At 38.8% G+C, this 18,416-nt stretch overlaps 1 protein-coding gene and 1 pseudogene across 2 annotated transcripts in view; both read right to left on the bottom strand.

Annotated features, from left to right (window-relative positions):
* Window positions 1-3,695: 3,695 nt before the first annotated feature.
* Window positions 3,696-10,722, bottom strand: LOC127648974 (uncharacterized; annotated as a pseudogene).
* Window positions 10,723-15,124: 4,402 nt separating this feature from the next.
* Window positions 15,125-18,416, bottom strand: part of angptl1b (angiopoietin-like 1b) — a 34,272-nt gene continuing 30,980 nt past the window's right edge. Inside the window, exons 4-5 of one of the 2 annotated variants that reach the window (XM_052134559.1) lie at window positions 17,618-17,888; window positions 15,125-15,584 (exon numbers count right to left, since the gene is read on the bottom strand). In XM_052134559.1, the coding sequence (XP_051990519.1) occupies window positions 15,397-15,584; window positions 17,618-17,888 (459 nt within the window). In that variant the 3' untranslated portion in view covers window positions 15,125-15,396. The remainder of the gene's footprint in view (window positions 15,585-17,617; window positions 17,889-18,416) is intronic. The other variant, XM_052134558.1, reaches the window with a different exon arrangement.

Raw genomic sequence — 18,416 nt, 5'->3', positions numbered from 1 at the left:
CAAATAATAGGAAAACATCCTACAGGATTATGTGAATGGTGTGGAATCAGAGAAACAGTGGAGCATGTACTTATTAAGTGTAATAAATATTCTGAAGAAAGAAGTAAGATAATTGAAGAATTTGAGATGAAAGACAATCAACAATTAACATTAAAGATGGTTTTAAACTCAGTAGAGGGGGTAGGTTAATAATAAAGTTTTTAAGTAGAACAAATTTGATCTTTAGAATATAGATAGGCTATTAGTGTTTTTAGTATCAGTATCCCTCTCTGGAAGATGAGGGACTTTGGCTGTAGATGGAGGAGCTGAACACGCAGCAACATTGAAAGCACGAGTCCTGATTGTTCTGGGAGTTGTGATATATTGTCTCTGATCTATTACCTACAGTAGATGGCGGTAATGCTCTTTTTAAGAATGCGAACCGCCAATAAGCCCAAAGAAGAAGAAGAAGATTATTCCCAAAACTTGTTTCCAACTACCTGTGCTAACCATGGTTTTCTTGGCTACAACTTCCACAGTTGTAATAAAAAATTCTGTTACAGTTAACTGGGATAAATGTTAGTAAGTGTGTTCATGTATAGAAGTGTAAAGCTTTATAACTGATGCTTGTGCTGAGCAGGTGATTTCTCTTTAACTCGTTAGTGCTGTTCAGCATTGTCAAGACATTTCACATAATGGTTGAATTACATTTTACATTTACATTTATTCATTTGGCAGACGCTTTTATCCAAATCGACTTACAAAAGAGGAAAACATAAGCGAATCATCTTAAGGAGACAGCGGTACAAAGTGCCATATTACAAAATTTCACTAGCATCAGAATAGCATTCAAAACATATACAAGTGCAATTTCTTTTTTTTTTCTTTTTTTTTGACTTGTTAAGTGCTCATGGTAAAGACGCATTTTAAGTAATTTTTTGAAGACAGAGAGTGAGTCAGCTTCATGGATGGAGTTGGGAAGGTCATTCCACCAACGTGGTATGATGAAGCTGAAAGTCAGAGAAAGTTTTTTGGTGCCTCTTTGTGTTGGTACAGCAAGGTGACATTCCTTAGCCGACCGCAGGCTTCTAGTGGGTGTGTAGCTCTGCTCCATAGTAATTTAAAAGCAAATTCTCAAGTAAAATTAAAATGGCTTGCATGCGCAACGATATCGTTTGGAGCCTTGATTAATCGCGTAGGCTATGTGAGCCTGTTGAGCATCCGAGTGCGCGTTCACCCTTACTCGCGTGCAGGAAAAACAAAGGAAACGCTGTTCAGTGATGTTTATCCTTGTAGCAGGATTTTTATTTAGCAAGCTTCACTTGAACATAAGTTAGCTGTTCTCTCAACTTAGAAGAATGTGACGTAAAACGTAACGTCATCATGCACAAAACCGTATACCTACAAATAAAACTGTACAGGTAGTCAATACCGTAATACAATGTATAAGGGTGCAATACGTTTAACACCCCCACTCACTCTTAGCCCATTGTATTTTCTAAACAACAAAATAAACATTAAATACATTTTTCTCTTTTACATAAATTAGTGTATACATACATTTTTTTTAGTTTTTTTTTATGTTCCAAACATGTCTCGAGTAAAACTCTTTAACTTCTGCTTGGTGGCTGGCTTTGTCATTATGTCAGCAACCATTGTCTCTGTAGGACAATATTCCAAAATAACCTTGCCATCATTTACAATTTCTCTTATGAAATGGTATTTGATATCAATGTGCTTGCATCTTTGCCTACAGATTGGGTTTTTGGCTAGTGCAATGGTGCCTTGGTTGTCTTCGTACACCTTTGTTTGTGCATATTTGTATGTGTCCATACCCTTAAGTAACTGCTCTAAGTAGATACATTCCTGCATGGCTGATGCTAAAGACATGTATTCTGCTTCGCAAGTAGATAATGCTACTGTTGGTTGTTTTCTGGTTTTCCATGAGCTCAAAGAGCTTTCTTTAGTCAGATTAACACAGTATCCTGAAGTACTACGTCTGTCTTTTGTATCCAGATGCCCAGTCAGCGTCACTATACACTCTCAGACCTAGCCTCTCTGTGTCATTTCTCCTGAAGCATAATTGCTTTTCTGCTGTACCTTTAAGGTACCTGAACACATGTTTTACTGTGTTCCAGTGCTGTTCTGTTGGTTCAGCAAAATACTGAGATAGTTTACTGACGACAAAACTTAAATCTGGTCTTGTGCATGTGGACAAGTATATTAAACTAACTACTGCCTCCCTGAACTTCTTTGGCTCTTTCATTTTTTCAGCATTTTCTGTAAAATCAAGCTTTGGTTCACATGGAGTTTCCCTAGATTTACAGTTCTGCATGTCGAAATGATCTAGTATTCTTCTCACATATCTTTCCTGTGACATTTTGACTAAACCCTCTGATTGTTCAAAATCTATGCCCAGGAAATGTTTCAACCTTCCCATGTCTTTCATTTTGAACCTTTGTGTGAGCATTTCTTTTACACTTTCCAGAATACTTTCACTGTTAGCAGCTATGATTAAATCATCAACCCATACTATCAGGAATACTTTCTCATCTGGCTTTTCTTTTGTGTTCACGCAGTTGTCAGCTGGGTTCTGTGTAAAACCGTTCTCAGTCAAACATACATGTAACACAGCATTCCAGTTTCTGCCAGATTGCTTAAGGCCATAGAGGGATTTCTTTAGCTTGCATACTAATTTTCCATCTTTTTCAGATTTTTGCTCATAACCTTCCGGTTGTTCCATATAGATTTTGTGATCTATTGGTGCATGCAAGTAAGCTGTCTCAACGTCCATCTGGTGCAAGATCAGGTTTTCTTGTGCTGCTTTCTGCAAAACCACTCTCACACTTGTCATGTCAGCTGTGGGTGAAAATGTCTCATCATAGTCAGTCCCTTGTTTCTGACTATATTTTTCAGATCCGTCAATGTCTCTTTTAAGTGCGTAAACCCATCTTCCTCCAACTGGTTGTTTTCCTGGTGGTAATTTAGTGAGTGTGAAGGTCTTGTTCTCCTCCAATGATTGCATTTCTTTGTCCATAGCATCCTTCCATTGCTTGGATTTCGTTGATGTTATGGCTTCCTGGTAGGTTTGAGGTATATCACATACTGCTTTATAGCAAAAATCTATGCATGTTTGCAGTTTGTCTTCTGCATCCTTAATTTCAAAATCCTGTAGGTAAGCTGGCTTCTTCCTGGTTCTTGGGGGGTTCTTTCTGATCACAAATTCTGTAGCTCTACCTGACTGATTGGGAGCAGCCTGTTCGGGCAAAGTCTCTAAAACATCACTTTGAAAACCATGATCTGGTTCATCCTCCACATTATCAGCAGCATTGACTTCACTGCTGAAGATCTTTGGATTCATGTTTTCATATCTTGTGTGTATCTCAGATGTTTGTGTTTCTCTTTCACTGGTTGTCTGTGTTGTGAACTTCACCAATCTGTGTTTTTGGACTTTTTCGGTGTTAGAATAGTATACTAGATAGGCTGGGCTTTTCTTGTCGTAGCCTATGAAAACACCTTGTTCGCATCTTGAGTCCAGTTTGCTTTTCTCTTGTTTGTAAGCAAAACATATTGATCCGAATTTCTGCATTTTGGAAACATCTGGCTTTTTGCCTGTGAATAACTTGTATGGTGTTTTCTTTGTGCGTCTACTGTAACACCTATTTCTCACGTAAGCTGATGTTTGCATTGCATAGTTCCACAACTCATCTGGTAACTCACTCTCTATCTATCAGCAAGCATCTGCTCATATCAAAAAGTGTTCTCCATCCTCTCTCCGCTGTGCCATTCTGATGTGGTGAATAAGGCGCAGATGTTTCGTGTCTAATCTTATTCCTTGTCAACAGCGTTTGGAAATCTCGACTCATGAATTCAGTGCCGTTATCTGAACGAATGCACTTGATTTCTCCAAAAGGTGCAATGTCAGCTAAAAACGTTTCTGTAGCTTGTATTGTGTCACCTTTAGTTTTCATGAAGTACACGAACATAGAACCTGAATAGTCATCTGTAAACGACTGTGCATATCTGTGTCCTTCTTTGCTCTGTGTTGGCATGGGGCCAGCCAGATCCGTGTGAATTAGTTCAAGAGGTTTCTTTGCCTTTCTGTCTGGCTCCCGGTTACTGGTCTGCGTGAATTTTCCTTTTGTACACACTTCACATAACTGTTCCTGTCTCAATTTGTTTCCTCTTATCTCCATGCCTCTTACTACACCTTGTAGCTTCTGTACATCTTCATGGTTACAATGTCCCAAAATTTCATGCCAGGTTTGTAAATCATGACACACGTTGCACTGGTCAACGTCCTCTTCTAGTGTTGGCAAATAGTACAAGTTTCCACTTTCATGGATATCAAACCTGCTTCCGTTTTTGGTTATCAAGTGGCTGTCTCCTCTTTTCTCTCCATTTGTTGCTCTAGCTACCGAGAAAATGTCATGTGGGTATGAAGGCATGTATAGCGCGTCCCATAGCTGTGCAGTGTGCTGTTTTCTAGCGTCATCTATGAGATAAATCACTGCCGTTCCTCTTTGTTGCGCCATTCCATTGCACTTCGTTCCATCGGCTAATTCCACAGAATGATTCTCTGGTTGAAATGAGCTATCAAAACTTCTGAACTTTCTGATGTCGCTCACAATATGAGATGTCGCTCCAGCGTCTACCATGATGCCTTTCATCTTTACTTTGTTTTGTGGTTTTTCATATTCTGAGTGTTCAGCTATGAAGAGATGATCTTGGTCATTATCGTGTTCGTCTGTAACCTTTCTGACGCCATCTTGGTCGCCCTTTTTCTTGCACAGGAACTCCGCGTGTGTACTATTTTTACAATGATTGCACCACACTTTCTTGTAACATTTTCTCGCTCTGTGTCCCTTTATTCCACATTTGTAACATGTCACATTTGTGTCTTCATCTTTTCTTTCTTTAGTGTGGTACCTGACAGGACCTCTTCCTTGTCTCATCTGTGTCTTCATCACATTATCAGTGGATTCGGTTCCTTTCATTTTCTCTGCCTCTTCGTCAGCAGTTTCATGTCTTATCTGTGATAGGCTTTTGTCATCTATCAGTCTTACAAGTTCAGCATAACAATCAGCATTCTTCAGTCTGTCTTCGGCCAGCTGTTCTGCGTTAGCATCAGTGGGCTCATGCAAAATAGTCTCTTTTAACTTCAGAGTGTGTAAACAGCTTAATAATCTCGTTTCCCAAAGATCATATTTATCTTCGGATCCATCAAACAAAGATTGTGCTGACATGACTCCTACCGCTCTGTTCGCCATTTTCACCGACTTTTCTTCTTATATGTCTCTTCAGTTTAAAGAGCAACATGCAGGTTGAATTTATAACTGAATTAATACTTTATATTGTCTGCAGAGGTCTTTTAAAAACACATGTAGAAATTACTAATGAAATCTCATTTGATGTAGAGATTTTGATGAAAATGTGCTAGGCTCTGGAATACGCCTTTCCCGCTATAGCAACGCGTCATATGACGTAGGGCGAGGCAAATAAAAGAGCTCGCGGTCAGCTCTCTCATTGTTGGGTGTTGATGTAGTTAGAGCAGTAGTGAGAGACAGAAAGTTTTAGATCGAGTTTTAGAGAAGCCATAATGGTAAATTATTGTGTTTGTGCTGGTTGCACGAATTCCAGCCTGTCAGGACATCGTGTCCATCATTTTCCTTCTAGGAAAAACAAGGCTTTTCGGTCTTGGGTGCGTTTTGTGCAGGTGAAGAGAGCAGACTTCACTGCCGCGTCTGTTACCACACTCTCGGTCGTTTGTGGCGCACATTTCACTCCGGAGAATTATCGACCTGGAGATTTGTTGGTGTCTCGGATGGGATTTCGGAGTAAGGACCACGTGAGGCTGATTACTGATGCTGTTCCCTCGGTGCACTCGATGGAATCAAGTCCACCGTCAAAGTTTACACCGGATTTTGGCGTGGCGGGACTGGAGGACCAAGTGCTAACGTTAGCAGACATTCTGTGCAACGAAAACGAGCACTTAGCAGAGTAAGTCTTACTTTTAATTATTTTAACTCTTAATTTGTGTAATTTCGTAATAATAATAGTATAATATTTTTATATAATATATTTTTTATAATATTAAATATTTAATATTTATTTAGTATAATAATACAGAGAGAGGGAGAGAGACTGAGCTTTAGGACAGGTTGTCGTAACGTAATTGTCTGCCTTCTGAAATGAATTTAGTAGTTTGCACAATGCTATATCTATTGGCAGGAAGCTAGCCCAACTCTCCCGTTTCCCCCTCATTTCAATTCAAACAGTTCTCCCGCCGCCCTCCCGTCTGATTTTGTATCCCCGTAGGCTAACGTTATACTCTCCAGTAAATTGCAAGGTCCAAATGTATTACTCAATATGTAGAAATCCCCTAGATTTTTTTGACTTGTCAGAGTTGCTTTGGTTTTATATCTCTTTTTTTATTTACTGATTTATTACTGATCCAGTTGGTAACTGGTAACTAAGCTTGTATTCTATGTTATTGTGTGTTTTTTTTCCTTCTCTCTCTGTGTTTGCATAATCACTGTCAGCGTAGAATATGAGAAGACAAAACGTTGCTGGCTTAAATTAAGACAATCTAAATGGATGTTTAATCAAGAACAAGGTCGAACGTATGTTTGCTAAAGCAGATTTATTGCATAACACCAAGGTACTAGCCCTACAGTAGATGAACCAGCGTTAGCCATGGTGCTAACTTACATTAACTCACCAAGTCACTTGCCCTATTCGCCACTGGTTTTCTTGACACCACAACTCTACTTCTCTCCTCTGCCCATTGTTCCTCCCCCTGATCTCCCCCTGGCTTCTATCTCGCCTAGGAGGCTCATAATTATAGGCCTGTGGGCCATCATAGGCATGTTCGTCCACACCGGAGAACTCGGTTTCTTCATTCGCATCCATTGTAATCTGAGCTTGAGCTTGACCAGACTCCCTCGGCCATCGTCACTTCCGGTTAGTGCTTTATAGACGCGGAAGTTATTTTATCACAATTTATCTCAAAATATCGTTAATGGCTAAATATATATTACTCCAGTTCAGAAAATCTAGTTGTTTTATCATAAACATACACTATGCTATATAGGGGTGTCCAACCTTCATGTTGCTCTTTAAGCTTTATCGCTAGCTTCAAAGAACGCGTTTGTAATAACTTGCAGGAGACAAATCTGTTCAAAGAAGTTGATTTACTCAGGGAACACAAGCCAGCAATACACTTGAGTCAAGTCCAGGTGGAATCAATATCTGCTAACACTTTCTTCTTTGCTACTCTTAAGCCAAAGCCAAAAAGCATTAGATTGCCCCCTATAGGTTAATCTACAAAAGCTCACTCTACAACATCCCCTTCCCCCCAAGTTTACAATATAATTACCATACTATAAACTTCATTCCACAATCATGTGACCACAACACAGTTACAAATTTTTTTTTTCTTTTTCTTTTTTCTTTCTTTTTTTTTTTTTCCACTTAATTTCATAATCTTTCAAATAACCAGGCAATTTCGTGGTTCTTTGTGACCTTCTCATAATCACAACAGGGCTAACAGATTTGTTCATTTCAGGTATCTCAGCAGCTTGAGAAGAATCGTCAGCTGCTTCAAAGGGATTGACTTCCCCAGGAATGTCCTCAGCCACTGTTGCCTCTGTCTTTTTAGAAACCACAGAGGCAGAATTGTCAAAAAAGTCATAATCAGAAGATTTACCGTCCATTTCCTCCCCTGAAAATTTCACCAGCAATTTCTGTCGGTCATGAATTTGATCCACATGTCTTCGGACCACTTTCCCATCGCCCAGCATCACTTTATAAGAAAGTGGTCCAGTCACAGTCTCTATGTTCCCCGGGATCCATTTCGGTCCATAGCTAAAGTTGCGAACCAGTACTGGATCTCCCACACCGAAACTGCGTTCGTGGGCCTTCTTGTCATAATGTGCTTTCTGCTTTTGTTGTTGTTTCTTAATCTTCCTAGTCAAATCAGGATGCATAAAGTCCAGAGAACACCACAATTTCCGTCCTTGTAACATTTCAGCTGGAGAGAGACCGGTGGTGGTCTGAGGAGTAACCCTATAACTGAATAACACTCGGGCCAATTTAGTTGCAATAGTTCCTTCAACACATTTTTTTAGCATGCCTTTAATAATTTGTACGGCCCGCTCCACTAACCCATTACTGGAAGCATGATAAGGTGCAGAAGTAACAAGCTGTACTCCATTTTTGTTCAGGAACTCTTTAACTTCAGCACTAACAAAACAAGTAGCATTATCTGATACAATAAGTTCTGGTAGTCCCTGGTTACTGAAACTCTTACGCAAACATTCAATGGTGGCAGCAGATGTGGCTGAGTTTACGGGATACACGTCGATCCATTTCGAATGTGCATCAATCAAGACCAAGAACATTTTTCCCATGAATGGGCCAGCATAATCTACGTGCAATCTTTGCCATGGTTTTTCTGGCCAATTCCACGGATGCAGTGGGGCTACAGCCGGAACGTTCCTATGCTCTTGGCATAGATGACAGGTTTTAACCAACCTTTCAACATCTTGATCTAACTTGGGCCACCACACATAACTTCGGGCCAAAGCTTTCATCCTGGATACCACTGGGTGGCACTGATGCAGTTGTTTCAGGACTTCTGATCTACCCACACTGGGAATGATGACTCTGGCCCCCCAGAGCACACAAACTCTGCTCCAATTAATTCATACCCACCACGTTGCACCATTTCTCTCACCCTGGATAATACCAGATCGGTTTGCGTCCACCCTCTCACTTGTTCTGCAGTAATCAAGGTTATGTCTGCATTCTCCAGCATCAGGACTCTTTCCTCCTGTTCAATGTCCGACTCTGTTGACAATGGTAACCGACTTAGAGCATCTGCGTTTCCATGATCTTTGCCAGGCTTATAGAGGATGTTGTATTCATAGGCTCTTAGTGTCACAGCCCAACGCTGGATCCTAGGAGATGACATTTGGGGAACAGCTTTTAATTCATTAAATAAAGACAACAAGGGTTTATGGTCCGTAACTATAGTAAACTTCCGACCATACAAATACTTATGGAAGCATTGCAAGCCGAACATGATGGCCAACCCTTCCTTGTCCAACTGTGAATAATTCCGATCAGCTTGATTCAAAGTCCTTGACATAAATCCAATGGGTCTTTCACTACCATCCGGCATCTTATGCGAAAGAACTGCACCTAGGCCATAAGGAGAAGCATCACATGATAAAATCACATACTTCTGGGGGTCATAGTGGACCAGAACTTGTACTGAGTGGATCATTTTCTTGGATTGAGCAAAAGCAGCCTCTTGTTCCCCCTCCCAGTTCCATTTTTCATCTTTCCTTAGCAACTTGTGCACAGGGGCTAAAACGGTAGACAAGTTGGGTAAGAACTTATTATAGTAATTTAACAGTCCCAAATAGGCCTTCAACTCTGTCACATTCTTTGGTGAGGGAGCGTTTTGAATAGCAGTCACCTTTTCTGGTACTGGGTGGAGGCCAGTCTCATCTACTTTATGGCCCAAGAACGTTACCTCTTTTTCCATGAAGGAACATTTGCTCCGTTTCAACTGCAGTCCTGCTTCCTGCAATCTTTCCAATACCCTGGCAAGCGTTTGGAGATGCTCCTCATCATTACGACCAGTCACCAGGATGTCATCCAGGAAAACTGCCACATACGGAAGTCCTTGCAATACTCCTTCAATGGTCCTCTGAAAGATGGCAGGACTAGAAGAAACTCCAAAGGGTAACACATGGTAAGTAAACAAGCCCTTGTGGGTATTCACTGTGACATATTTCTTGGACTCCGCATCTAATGCAATCTGGTGGTAAGCATGGCTCATATCCAGGTTGGTAAACTTTTGCCCACCTGACAATGTTGCAAACAAATCATCTATTCGAGGGATAGGATATTGTTCCAACTTTTAAACTCGATTTACAGTTAGCTTGTAGTCACCACATAGTCGTGCAGTATTATCCGGTTTCAAAACCGGTACTACAGGTGCAGCCCATTCAGAGTGTTTAACAGGTTCTATGATTTTTTCTTTTAACAGGCGTTCTATTTCAGCTTCTACCTTCGTCTTCATTGCATAAGGAACTGGTCTGGCTTTGAAAAATCTGTCCACATAAATCTTTGCTGGTGGACCTCTCAATTCACCTAATTCCTCTTTAAACAACTCTGAATGTTGGCTAAGCACTTTAGTCAAGGTTACATTTTCCACCCCTTGAATCTTATGTATAGCCTCCCATTCCATGCCCAATTCCTTAATCCATCCTCTACCCAATAAATTGGGACCTGTTCCGGGTACTACCACTACAGGTAATACAGGTAGTTTCCTTTGTGTCTAACTTCCACCTGCGCAGAACCTAACACTGTTAAGGTTTGGCCAGTATAGGTTTTTAACTTCAAAGAGCAGGTCTTTAATTCTGGAATTTTATACTTTGTCCATAATTTGGAAAAATTTGACCCATTCATCACAGTCACACCACAACCGGTATCCACTTCAAAAGGTATAATTGACTCATTAACAGCCAGTGTGATAGTCAGTGGAGCAACCTTTGGAATCTCGGTTTCTTTCAAACTGTGAACTGTAAAAATACCCTCTTCATCAGATGCACTTTTTTCATCTCTGCCCACATAATACAATCTCTGTCCTCTGGTCACAACTCTCTTACGTCTTTCTCCCCCTTGAAAGTTTGTCTCTCTGCTGAAACTTTTTGATTTGCATACTTTCATTATGTGTCCTTGTTTCCTACATTGGTGACATTTCTCAAAAACAAATCTGCACTCATTGGCCAAATGTTGCAAGCTTCCACATCTGTAACATGCTCTAATTTGCCTTTCTACTTGTTTTACTGACGTTTTATGTACTCTCATTGACATGGATGTTTCTGAGCATTTAGCTTGCAAATCCCTTACATCCTTATTGGCCGTTTCCATTGCTTGAGCTATTTTCAAAGCCTTTTCAAAGGTTAGATCTGCTTCAGCCAACAGTCTACATTGGATACGGTCATCATTTATGCCACATACCAGTCTATCCCGAAGCATTTCTGTCAATTTTTCTCCATAATTACAATCATGAGCCAATTTCCTTAACACTGCCACATACTCAAGTACAGTTTCCCCCTCTTCTCTTGATCTTGAATTGAATTTAAACCGCTGTACAATTTCACTAGGTTTTGGATTGAAATGCTCTTTAAGCAATTCTACTAATTCACCAAATGTCTTTGTTCCTGGTTTAACTGGGCTCAGTAAATTCCTCAGTAGACTGTATGTTTGACTTCCCACAGTGCTCAACAATATTGCTTTTTGCTTGACTGCTTCTGTAATTTCATTTGCCTCGAAAAAATGCTGCAAGATTTCACAATATTCTTCCCAAGACTGAGATTGACTATCAAAAGGTGTGACTGTTCCTACCATGTTGGCCATCTTCTTTTCCCAAGCTCCAACTTGTATGGATTTAATTTATTCACCTTCCAACACTTTCTCTATTTCAAGGCATTTCTTTTCTTGATCCCATCCTCGTCGCCAAAATGTAATAACTTGCAGTAGACAAATCTGTTCAAAGAAGTTGGTTTACTCAGGGAACACAAGCCAGCAATACACTTGAGTCAAGTCCAGGTGGAATCAATGTCTGCTAACACTTTCTTCTTTGCTACTCTTAAGCCAAAGCCAAAAAGCATTAGATTGCCCCCTATAGGTTAATCTACAAAAGCTCACTCTACAACAGCGTTATACGTCGCGTCTGACTTACTCACGCTCGTCTGTTTCCGTGACTGGGCCCATAACCTGTTGAGCATCCGAGTGCGCGTTCACCTTCACTCGCGTGCAGGAAAAACAAACGAAACGCTGTTCAGTGATGTTTATCCTTTTAGCAGGATTTTTATTTAGCAAGCTTCACTTGAACATAACATCAGTTAGCTGTTCTCTCAACTTAGAAGAATGTGACGTAAAACGTAACGTCATCATGTACAAAACCGTATACCTACAAATAAAACTATACAGGTAGTCAATACCGTAATACAATGTATAAGGGTGCAATACGTTTAACAGAGCCACTCTGCGGTTGTCACAGCTTGCATTTTAAGGAGCGCCCATTTGACATGATCGCATTGATCCTGTCACTGGATCTAGCGTTTCATGGGAAGCCATGTTTACGTGTACCCAGTCCGTATGGACAGCAGAGCACAATTTGGCTTCAAAGACCCCGCGCACATCCGTGTCCAACATGAAAAGCATAGGCTTATTTAGTGCGCAAAGTCAAATTAATGTAATAAGGTTGCTTCATCACCTGATTGAAATGCGTTCGGACGTGGCTGACCTGAGAGTATTAAAATAAAATTACATCTTAAAACATTTGTATATCGATATTTATGCATTGTTTCCATAACATTGGATCGTTGGTTATTGGATCGATACATCCCTATTTGATAGATAGATAGATTGATTGATTGATTGATTGATTGATTGATTGATTGATTGATTGATTGATTGATTGAATGATTTATCCTGTGTTGATGTAATGAAACAAGCAGGCATCCCATCAACCGCATCAAAACACCGGGTAGCCCTGTGATTGCATTGATTCCATGTGAATGCCCCCTTTTTTCTCTGCAGCATCCACAGGACAAAAAAATACACTATGAACAGTCGGACGTGGCCTGTAGTTTGAAAGATTATTCTGCTGATAGATGATAGGATTTCCTCATTCATCCGTGCTACACAGTTTTATTTTGATCTGGCCAGGGAGTGTAAAGTTGTCAAAACCATTATCTCCGGTGTAACTGGGTTGTTGCGATTTGTGGGAGAGGTAACTTCAACTTTAATTAAGTTTAATAATTTAAACACTCGCGATTCAGGCGATAACTTTTTAAAAGGTCAATGTCCTAATAATATTCTAATACATTGTTTTTAATGTGGATTGCCAACAGCAGTTATTCATCAGACTTTGTCCTCTTAAGGATTTAGTAGTCCTCAGGACAACTTCTAAGCTGTCGTGGATGCTTCATGAATTATTCTTAGATGAAAATAATACGAGTCCTAAAATTAGGAGTGACACACCCCTAATTTTGAAGAGTTGCTCCACGTTAGGAGTTACTTGAAGCCTTTAGATTTTTTCTGAATATGGGTCCTGATTCTTTCTCCTGAAACTTACTTTGAGCCCACTTGAGCAACCATTTAAATATCAATAAACACTCCATGAAGATGTGTTAAACTTTTTATGGAAGCATGTTATTGGTCTCTTGGTAATTTCTTTTCTCAGTTGATTGTCAGTGTGAGATGACATTGGTGTAACTCAAGCTGTTTAACAGTCACGTTTAATTGTATGGTTGAGATGAATGTTTTTGCTTCACTTTTCCCAGTTTTTCAGGTGTTTTTAATGCATTATTGGAACATTGTTCAAAGAAGATGTCTTTTAAATCTGTGCTGTTGAGCTTTTAGTTATTATTTTAATTCTTGACTTCAACAATTGGATGGGGTGTATTATTTTTGCTGTATTGGTTCTCTTTTGCTTTCCTTTTTATGAAATATCACTTTCTCAAACCACACACTGAAAATAATGCAGGCCTGGATACGTCATGATCCTTACTATGGCTCTATAATTCTTGACAAACTAGAATTTACTTTACATTTATGAGAATTAATTAATTAAAAATAAGTCGTTTTTTATACTTCCTGATGAAAATGTGAGTTGTGCTTGCCTGTACAAAAGTCACCACCATGACGCAACTGTATTCTAAGTGGTTAGCAGGGCATTGCTAAGTGTTTGCTAGGTTTCTTACTGGCCTAAATCAAAAGAGCCCACACCAAGTCTCTATGATATTCTGGTCTTACATATGGCTCTGGTCCACACAAACAGCACAAGTTAAGCACTAAAGTTTCATACATAGGGTTAGAGGTTTGCTCAAATGCAAAAAAAATTGTCCAATTTTTGTAGTAAATGAAATGCAAAAAAAAAAAAAACTAGTCCAAGTTTTTGTAGTTAATGATTATGGCAACAATGCCAACTCTATCATCAATATGTCAACATCTACTGATAAAAAAGTGCAGTCAGTGATTTGATAGCATGCCAAAGCATTGCATTGAAATACACACATAAATTTCTCTGTAGTTAGACTGATGGAGAAGAGTGGAAAAAACACACATCAGCCACAGAAAGTTGGCTTGTTTCTATTCCAGTGGTTTCTCTCACCCACTTTCCCCCATTGTTGCCTTAATTTGCAATATGTTTCTGGTTGTCTGCCTCTGTGCTTCTGGCTCTGTTTAGACTCTGTCTCCAAAACCACCAAAACAAACTCTTAATTTCCTTAGACAAAATACATGATAGGAAAAAAGTTGTATGCCGAGAGCTTGAATTGTGTTTTAAATGGTTAGATAAAAGAAGAATATGACTAATGCTAATAACAGATAGGAATGTCAAGGAGTTTGAGTAATTATATATTTGTATTATCAAAGATAATATATTTTAAGAAGTATGTTGGAGTATAAACTATTAACGAAAGCATTTAGAGAAAAGCTCTAAAAATTATTTGTTTTTGTCTTGTGTTTCTGCTACTTTCAAATTTTCTTCATTGTGGAAAGCTTGCGATTTGCTGTCGCTACATGAGCAATAGCCTGCACTGTATGTAAATTGTAAAAATGTGCAGTTGTTACTTTAATGAGTTATACATACTTACATGATCATAACTTTAAAAATGACTTTAATACAAAAGCTGGAATCTGATTGTCTGCTGTCATATGCTGTTTATGAGAATTCAGGATGTGTTTGATTTTTGTATTGTTTATGTAATCTGTTATGCAAATATTTAACAAAATTACTTTTGTTTGTGTAACTCAATGTTGTCAGGTTGATTGAATTATTTTAAATCATATAATTGACTCGAATAAAATCTGTTAATTTAGATGTTACATTTTAGATTACCTGAGAAAACACTTTTTACATTGCCATGGTGTGAAAAGAAGATGTTAAAATGATGCATGATTTAAAACTTTTCCCATTCTTCTAAATAGCCACTACTCAAATTTTATCTCTTAAGCTTTCTTTTCTAAGCATAAAGAAAACGTTTGTTTGTTGTTGACATATTTCATCAAAACATACTTATTTATTTTTTTACACTAAGAACATTTAAAGAAGGTTTAATTACAAAACATCTGACAACGATGTCACTTTTGTCCAAAACTGCCTCAAAACCAACCATCTATTTTGCTGTCACATAAAATAAAACAATGGGGGAAAAGATTTTCATACAAAAAATTATTTATTAAAGCTGTTATATATTTCAGCTTTTCTGGCCTAGGGACTCAGACAAGACGATAAATAAAACATCATGTTGAATTTGCATGGTGTTTCCCCACAGATCCTGCATAGATAAGATGCAGAAAAAGCTGCAGCCTAGTCGTGCTTTTTCTTCAGTCAATCGGCCTGATCATCATACGCACAGACTTCATGGAGTAAAAACCACCTCCGTAATCTGCCCAAAAAATTCCATCTTGAAACCTGCTGCGATAAACTCCTCCTGAGTACCACACTCCATTCAGATTGGTCTGACCGCAGGCATTGTACCACCAGCCACCCTTATGGAAATGAGCACAGTTCCCTGAAAGAGAAGAATCTGATAAACAATATAGCACAAAGGGGGAAACATCAATCTCTACATGGATTTTGTTTTGCTTTTTACACTACAGTAGAGGGTTTGGTATGGACCTGCTTCCATTCAAGGTCATTCAGTTGATTTGGTTGGTATGGAATGTTTTCTGAGCTCAAGTGTACAATAAGCAATCAAATCCCACATCCATTTGAAAAGGAGGGTTTGATGTAGAGTTCATGTAGAATCCAGTATGGTTCACAATTGGTATGAAAGCAGCCCAGCATAATTTGTGTAGGTGAACCACTACTGACTACATACATTGTCTACTGGTACATTTGCAAGCTATTTTGGGTAGTTGTATGCTGTAAGTCTGCACTGGTTTGGGCTTTGTAAATGTGTGCAATGTGGCTACAAAGGAGGCATTCATGAAATAGGTTTGGGACAGGGTCTACAGTATAAAGCATTGCCATTTGTCTCTACAAAAATATCCATCGGCAATCTCTTGCAATATATCCAGAGAAGACATGTATACAAATGCCGTACAGTGCATACAAGTTTTGGTAGTAAAATCTATGGGGTATAAAAAGCAGATACTTTTATCTACAGTGATTCACAGAGCATTTTAACTATATATTTATCCTAAACGAATCAATAATTGGATTCTTTTTTCACTTCATCTTATTTACTCCATGTAACCGTGGACGATAAATGTAGACCAGATTCCATTCAAGGTCATTCAGTTAATTTGGTTTGTATGACATTTTTTCTGAACTAATGTGAGCACCAATCAATCAAGTCCCAAATACACTTGAAAATAAGGGTCTGTATGTTTTCTAAGAAAAAAGATGACTTTGGCATTGATAGTGCCATGCTCTACCAATTGAGCTACAGGAACATTGAGTAAATAAATGTAAGTGAACAAAACTTCCCATTTCTGGTACTTGGATTTGTTACCTAGCTACAGTGGTCAACAGCTGCTGCTTGTACCCACAGTTGTACTTAAATTGATAATGAAAATATACCATGCTTCGATGTAACTGAACTTGGGTTCAGACCAACAATCGAATTTGTGTCCGAACCAGAGATCAATTCTACCCCCTTCCTCTGCCCCTGCTGTTTTTTTATAGTATTTTTTTATTCTAAACGAGGTACAAATGTTTTATAAATGTATAATGCTTTACTTTCCATAAAAAAAAAAAAAAAAATTCCTTAAAAAGTTTTTTTTTTAAGGAAAGTAAAGCATTACATGTCTTTTGCATTTTTTTTTTTGCTTTACTTTTTTCTCACAGCCACTTTCTCTTCTGCTATGCTATTCATTCCATAAAAATAAGCCATGGATTGCATACAAGAGACATTACAGGTCATGCTAGCTACTGTACAACACTCAAAACAACATAGTAAACAAACAGATATTTAGAAAGTACACTAGTTCTTTACATTATATTTATATTAAAGCATCAATAACATGAAAATGCATGATTTGTTTTTCCATCAATATGGCAGCCAATATGAATAATGAAGAATAACCACTGTCTTACCTAAAGCAGCAAAGTCAACACTTGGACCTGTATCATATTTTCTTAATTATATATATGATGTGAAGACCTATTTTCTAAATATCAGTTTGTTTACTATGATGTTTTGAGTGTTGTACAGTAGCTAGCATGACCTGTAATGTGCCGTGCCCATCGAAGTCAGGATAAAATTTAGAGGAGAATGCCAGTCTAACATATTCAAGGAATGTGTCTGATAATAAAATAGTATTTTTCACTGAAGTCAGCTCAGTGCACGCTTGTTTTCTCTGCATACACAATCAATGTAGAACGTTGCTCTGAGCCACTGATCCAGAGTCAGCTTTTCTCATCCCATTCTCCCAGCTATGGGGAGCTGTAAAACGGAGCAGTCCAGCTGCTCAAGTGAGTGAATTGAGCGAGTATTTCACTCTGTATCATGCCGTGGCCAGTGAAAGACTAGTCTTATAATAACGTGTTAGCGTGTTACCCCCAACACTGACAATAAGTGATGTAGAATGTGTTATTAACCTGGGAAGGCATCTTTGTCGTGGTCCAGTGTGGTGAACTGTTTGCCGTTGTGACTGGTTAAGGAGTCTCCAGCATTACCCTGGTAGATGCCCAGACGCAGACGGTAAGATTGACTCTCTGGCTCCAGGTGAAAACTGCTATATGCTGCATAAACCTTTTTATCCATCCAGTCCTCCAGCTCCACCAGTAACTTGTAGTCTTCCTGTTTGCCCAGATTGTAGATGTTTTCCAGACCCAACCAGTGTTCACCTTCAACACTGCCAAACCCCTTCTGGAGTGAAAAGGATAAAAGATATGTTTGAACAGAGGATGATTTGTTTTAACTGATGTTGTGTTCCATTTATCCCATTTGCCTTTTGAAATTGGTTTCCACAGGCTATTTACAAATGTTGCTGTATGTATGTTCAATGAATAAGAAAGTCAATGTATGTGAAATGGGGTCCAAAAGTCTGAGAGCATAATTAAAAATCTTTGATTTAGAATGTAATTTAAACCTGGAAACAAACAGAAAGTTTTAGGGTTATGAAAAATGTCATGATGTAAATTCAGGGCAGACCCGGCGCCAGACACAAATTCACGGACGGGCATTTCATTTTTTTCAGGGGGGCACAACTGAGATAAACCCAATTCCCTAATTGCATAATAACATTAAATGATATGACCAATTATGAATTGAATATGTATGATACAATGATAATGATCGATAGTAGCCTGTTAAATAATGTACTGACGCTATTCAAATTCATAGCTGACGCTAAAGATTTGTGCTGTTTAGGCTCGCGCAGCCTCTTGATGAAAC

Source organism: Xyrauchen texanus, chromosome 9, assembly GCF_025860055.1.
Source record: "Xyrauchen texanus isolate HMW12.3.18 chromosome 9, RBS_HiC_50CHRs, whole genome shotgun sequence".
Lineage (NCBI taxonomy): Eukaryota > Metazoa > Chordata > Actinopteri > Cypriniformes > Catostomidae > Xyrauchen > Xyrauchen texanus.
This window is presented reverse-complemented; position numbering and strand designations above follow the sequence as displayed.